The 6,087-nt window shown below is 36.5% G+C and overlaps 1 protein-coding gene across 1 annotated transcript in view; it reads left to right on the top strand.

Annotated features, from left to right (window-relative positions):
- Nucleotides 1-3,625: 3,625 nt before the first annotated feature.
- LOC145489537 (retinoschisin-like) overlaps nucleotides 3,626-6,087 on the top strand; it is an 11,265-nt gene continuing 8,803 nt past the window's right edge. The window contains exon 1 of the mRNA XM_081468520.1: nucleotides 3,626-3,677. Within this exon, the coding sequence (XP_081324646.1) occupies nucleotides 3,626-3,677 (52 nt within the window). The remainder of the gene's footprint in view (nucleotides 3,678-6,087) is intronic.

The raw sequence follows: 6,087 nt of genomic DNA, 5'->3' as shown, positions 1-6,087 counted from the left end.
GGAGCGTATCGCGTTTCACGAATATGACGCTTTCTTTATAGAAATCGACACCTAATGGTAATTTAATCATGTCAAAAGATCAACCTCCTTCCCAGGGCTTTTCCCTCCCGATTTCAAAGGTAAAAGGCCTGGGAACGTGGTTGGTCAAAAGATCTGATTCGTGCCGTCAAAATACATTTCTAAATCTATGAACAGCAAACCGAGTTGCTAAGGAAGTTTGAAGTAGAATGAACAAGTCTTTATCCATAAACATAAGTTGCTGTTATTAAATTCAAAACTAAAGGCGAAGTAAATGCCTTATATTTTCTGGTCATGTTTTAATCATGGCCCTCAGGAGAAGGTTGGAAGGCAAGTAAAGCCATTAACCTGGACATACAGCATCCAGGTTTCCTAGCAACGCTGACTAGAGAGAATTTACATCTTGGTCACCCTCCTGGTGTTCTTAGTGGTACATCAGTGATGGCCAAATATGGAAGAAGCTCTGTTAGTTGGACTATAGATGTCGAATGATGACCTAAAATGCATCATTCAGAACAAGGTTTCAAAAATGCTAAATAAATGTGCACAACAACATTTAATTACACTAAGTAGTCGCAGAAGGCTACTTTTCAAAACTTTTGAAATCAACTGATTAGACAGTAGAATTTCTCCCAGGATAGTTGTAGGGGTAACAATTTCTCAGTGTACCTGCATACAATTGTGTTGCGTGAATAATTATTCATATGCATACCGTATTTATTCGATTAAGGTAATTCCTCTGAAATAAAAGTGACAATAGATTTTTGTTCAAACTTTGTCCACTGAATATTTGTCATATGATAACTTCAATTTTTAAATAAAAAACGGGGGTGCCCATGCTCATTAAGGAGCAGTGAGGCATTGAAAATGCCCCATTTTGGCATTATTTAATGCTTATTATAAGAACGCATTCCCAGTAATTGTAACATCTTTGTGAGCTCGGACTCATAAAAACACGCATTAAACTACAGTCAATACATTGTGTCGGACACAAATAAACGTTTTAAGTTTGATTCAGACAGAAAGCTAAATCCTTGATTAGAAATTTGAACCAAATTTCTTGACGTGGTTACCGACTGCAAAATAGAAAAGACCACAGTGTACCTGCTATTTTTCTTATTTAGTCAATTTTCAGCAATAGAAATTAGATGAGTCTTTTCTCACGCAAAGCTTATGATTAGTTGATTACAATGACTGGAAAAAAAACTGGGGTGCCAGTGCTCGTTGGTGAGCTAGAGCCATTTTTCCACTGACAGAGCTCAATATCAAGGCAAATCCGTCATGTTTTCAATGTGCGCGTGCACGAGCGCGCGCTAATGACGCCATAAATTATGCGCAGTAAGGATGCGCAGTGCAAATGTGAGGAATGACCTTAAGCACCCTGGGCACTTATTAAATTTTTGGACTTTGAGAGTGGGAACTTATTCGAGGCTGGGCACTTATTAAATTTTCACCATTTTCAGCAAGTAGTAATTAATTTTGCAGGAAAACAAAAAATAATAACAAAACGTGAATATGTACCAAAGCAGAATTTAACTGTTCATGGATATTGCGGTTGATAACTCTGTGAATCCACTGGGTTTTGCAGTTCCAGCGGCCTCTAATCTGGAATGATTACATAAATATAAACCCTAGGTCCACCACCAGACTTGAGCTTAAATGAAACCATGTTTACCTCTAAACAGATCTCTTGCGGTTTTACAGCCGTCTCTCATCAAAAATAATTATAGAAATGCCTTCATAATGTAGCTATTTCGTGTTCCTTCAATTCCCCACATTACTCATTATTGCACTCTCCCCAGTCCCTCATTTATCTCTGCTCAAGCACAAAATGAACGAAGTCTCTGCGGAGGAGAGAGAGTTCCCAAAAGCACTGCACCGGCAAAGAAACCACCTAAAATAATGGGATTTGACCTGCATACCTTACTTTATTTTGAACGTGCAGTTGTAGAAAAAGTTACTTGTTACGTACATGTGCATGGTTTTATCCACTAACGGGAATAAAAATAATCTCAAGTCTAAGTGACTAATTTCGTACTTGATTACATGTAAAATGAACGAGAAACCAGCTACGAACTTCCGCCACTTTTTTCTTGTGAACTGAAAGCTCTGTCTGTATGGAAAAGTTGAATTCGAAAATACTTTGCAACAGAAAATTAAGATGATGACCTAGAGGAAAGCGGGAAGAGGACTGTGGGGTGTCTATAAACACTACCAGTCACATGTATCATTACGTCCACCTTGCTCCAAGGGCCTCTCCTCTTTATGCTCCCTGGGAGGCAAAGAGGAGAGCCGACTCTGTGAACAAGGTTGCCGTTACTTTATCCATATTAGCTATAAAGTTCACTTGATGCTACCTCTGACTTTGGTTTGTACTTGTCCAGCCAAAGATCTGCATCTCTTCTTGATTTTCTTGTATTTGGCTGGCTGCCTTCTATTTTTACAAATTAATGGTTCACTTTAAAGAGCAATTTTTACTAAAGCACAAAATCTTATGTTTCAAAGACATTCTCAGACCATGAAATACATTATGAGTAAAACTGATTGTGGTCTTTGTACTTTGCCTTTGCTGAGGGAACAGTCATTATTCACTTGCGGATTTCTTTAATTTGTCTTGTGAAGCAACATGAACTGATTCATGCTTCGATGATCCAAAACAAGATTAACTAACTAAGTTACACTCAAGCATGGTGCATAGATTAAACCTTAGATTAGAAACAAGCACCAATCAGAATGAAGTCGAGCAATAACGATATCATGCACAATTATGAACGTCACTATGAACAACATAACCAAGCCTGAAAAAAGGCGCGGGGAGAAAAAGAGACAATAGAATGCAAAGAAACATTAACATAATTCGAAAACATCAGATGTATCCCTTGTAATATCCTAAAAACGTTTGACCATATATTTCTTAATTTTCGACGACAGAAATAAGAAACAAGAACAACAAACAGCCTTTCAACCTTCTCCGGTCAGTCATGTTAGCATGCATTTCCCAGATCCCTAAATTTTAGGGCTGTCGCGAGCAACATCTACGGAACATTTAAGTATGATGTCATGCAAAGGCTGTTGAGAACTAAAAACAATTGGGAAGGCATTGGTGTGATTTGAATTCGACTGGAACCACTGGCTACTGTTAGGCCTGGCGCCATTAAACTAAAGACTAATAACCCGAGGAGTCTATGGTTAATGCTTTGATGTGACTGCACCTATTATCAGTTCACACGTTGATTCATTGGAAAGTCGCTGTCACATTTTGTTTTATTCAGTGTTGAGTAGTGCTCAGTTGTTGACTTGCACCAGGGGTACCTTCATGAACACTGGAGTATATTGACAAAAACATGGCCAGAAAGTATAAGACATTTATTTCGCCTTTACTTTTGAATTTAACAACTGCAAGTTATATCTATGGATAAAGACTTGTTCATTCTACATTAAACTTCCTTAACAACTCGATTTGTTGTTCAGAGGTTTAGAAATGTATTTTGAAGGCAACAATGAGATCTTTTGACATAATGAAATTACCATTAGTTGTCAATTTCTTTAACTGAAAAAACGTCACAATCGTGAAACGCGTTAGTCTTTTCAAGCTCTCAGTGTCATGATGGACATTAAGCTACGCGTTATTTTGCTGCCTCAACTTTTACTACCAAGCGGTGAGTTAATGTTTTTTCTTTGCTTGAACAATTACAGCAATTACAATTAATCTTACACTACAGTTACAAAAACAGAGTCTACGGAGTACGTATCTACGCATTACAATTTACATGTTACATATTACGAACTTACAGTATGCTACTTACGGAAAAAAAGGAACTTTGATATTTTAGAGTTTTAATTCTACAAGTTCTTTTTAACTTATTTTCTCCAAAAAAGAATTTATTCGAATAAATAGCTTTAGTTTATGGTACCTATTGTGCTAACGTGTTCAACTGTTGTATGGATTGTACGTTTGGTGAGACATGTGGGAGCTAAAACAGCCCTCAAATGCTTATGCGTGTTTTTTGCTTGGTTCTTGTTATCGATCTACATTTAAGGCTAAGAACAAAATACTGTTAGAGTCAGAGCAAACGGACATTTCCTCATCAAAAAATGTAACGTGCGTACGATAAAAGGTTGCAGGGCGACAAGAAACTGATTTTATTTAGGCAAAAAAAAAACCCAGTAAGTTGTGTTAAGACTTGAATAGCAATTATTGCTTCCCCTTCCATGAATAGTCAGGCTTATGAGGGTGATCCGGCTATAAATGTAACTTTTTGATTTGAAATTACATTCTATTCTTTTCCTATTGTGTGCATTTTCATCATGCTGAAGATACGTTGCAAAGTTCAAGAGCGCAGCAAACCACACGTGTAAATATAAGCTAATGATAAGCGTGTTAATGTCCTGATTAATGTCAACAAACAACAAACATTTCATTAAAAAGGCATCAAATCTGTCAAACCTACAGGGGGTTGGTTTTAAAAATTTAAACAGTAAAAGTTGTAAAAGTTGCTTTAGCCAATCAGCAAGAATGAATATAGTGGAAGTTTGCCGTCACTAGCGGGAAGTTAAAGTAGAATCTCTTTTTCCACTGAGCACCAATAACTTTCTATTTTTCGTATGCATAGTACTTAGTACTTTCTTATTTTTTAGCTATAAACGGTTCGTAAGGGCAGAAAATATCAGTTTTTTTTGCATTCCTGCGAAGGTGGTTTGGCTCCTAGGAGTACCCTATTTTTCTTTAGGCAATAAGATATTTAACCAAATAACGTTTTACTCTCCCAAAGAGCCAAACAAATTGTGAATATTCTAATATCTCTCTTCAAAACAACAAATAAATCAACTCCATTTGTACTTTTCCCTTACTTTATTTTTCATCCTTCCTTAACAGGTTCCTTTTGAATTAATTTGAGTACTTGCATGGTCTTTAAAAGCTATCCCAAGGAAAAATACATTAAGAGAGGTAGTCATAAGCTGTTTATCTACATGTATAGCATCCTCTGGTGATCAGTGACATACCAAAACAAACTTGTAAGAAGTACTCTAATAATGCAATAACATTTCTTTCACAACGCCTCAAAGGAGGTTTTGTAAAGCTTTGGAATAAGAAATGACGTGACGTGCTTATAATCTAATTGACAAAATAGGCGCGTAGAAATGAAAAGAGATAAACATAATTATCAGTTTAAACAAACTGTTTTGAAAAGACAATACAATGACCGTGTATTTATATAATTTTTGAATTGAATTTTAAACAGTTCTGTTTTAATTTTCTTGTTCTTCGGCCATTTTAATTTCAGAACAAAAAGAAAAGCAACAGCGATTCCAATTACCAATAGACAACGCATGGTCTAAAAACTCTTATAGTTATAACCGTCACTTCTGAAGATATATGTTGTAACATACGAATTTAAACGTCAAGTTAATACATTAAGCTTTTAAGACCATGCGTTATCAATTGGTAATGTTTGTAACCACTGTTGATTTTCTTTTGGTTCTATTTTAATTAGATTAAGTTAGTAATGTTTATTTTATACATACACGACCACATCAGCTCTTCTGGTTTTTTTTTTCGTGTTGAAATAAATTCATCGTTAATATATAGATTTAGGCCAGCCTAAAAGCATAGCTTCTGGGCTGGGTTGTTCAGAGCCCGATTAAGCTAACCCATGAAAAGATAGAATTTTGATTTGAGTTTTGTAACTTAACGGTGAAGTTTTCTGTATATTGTTTGGCCTTCTGTTTTGAGTTTTAATAATCACCATATACACAAAACAAAGCAGCAAAAAACATTTGCACTGATGAAAAAGTTGTAATACTGGTCTGCGGATACCTTGTTTTCAGAGTTGTCAACTGATCATAACACTGATGTCCAATATCAAAGAAGTACACGGTAAACCAGGGCTGCATGTCTCTGTCAACCTATTATTTGGAGTATGGCCGGCATGTCGCGCGACTCCGTCGTCGTCGCCGTCGTGTGCACGCGCCCACGAGCAATACCGCTAGCCATGATAACTATGACAAATCAACTCATGGGTTTTCTTTTCTTTCTTATATGAGTATGGGGCTCCGCTTGGCTATCGC

Source organism: Orbicella franksi, chromosome 6, assembly GCF_964199315.1.
Source record: "Orbicella franksi chromosome 6, jaOrbFran1.1, whole genome shotgun sequence".
Taxonomy (NCBI): domain Eukaryota; kingdom Metazoa; phylum Cnidaria; class Anthozoa; order Scleractinia; family Merulinidae; genus Orbicella; species Orbicella franksi.
The sequence above is the reverse complement of the archived record's forward strand: the minus strand, read 5'-3'. Positions and strand labels throughout refer to the sequence as shown.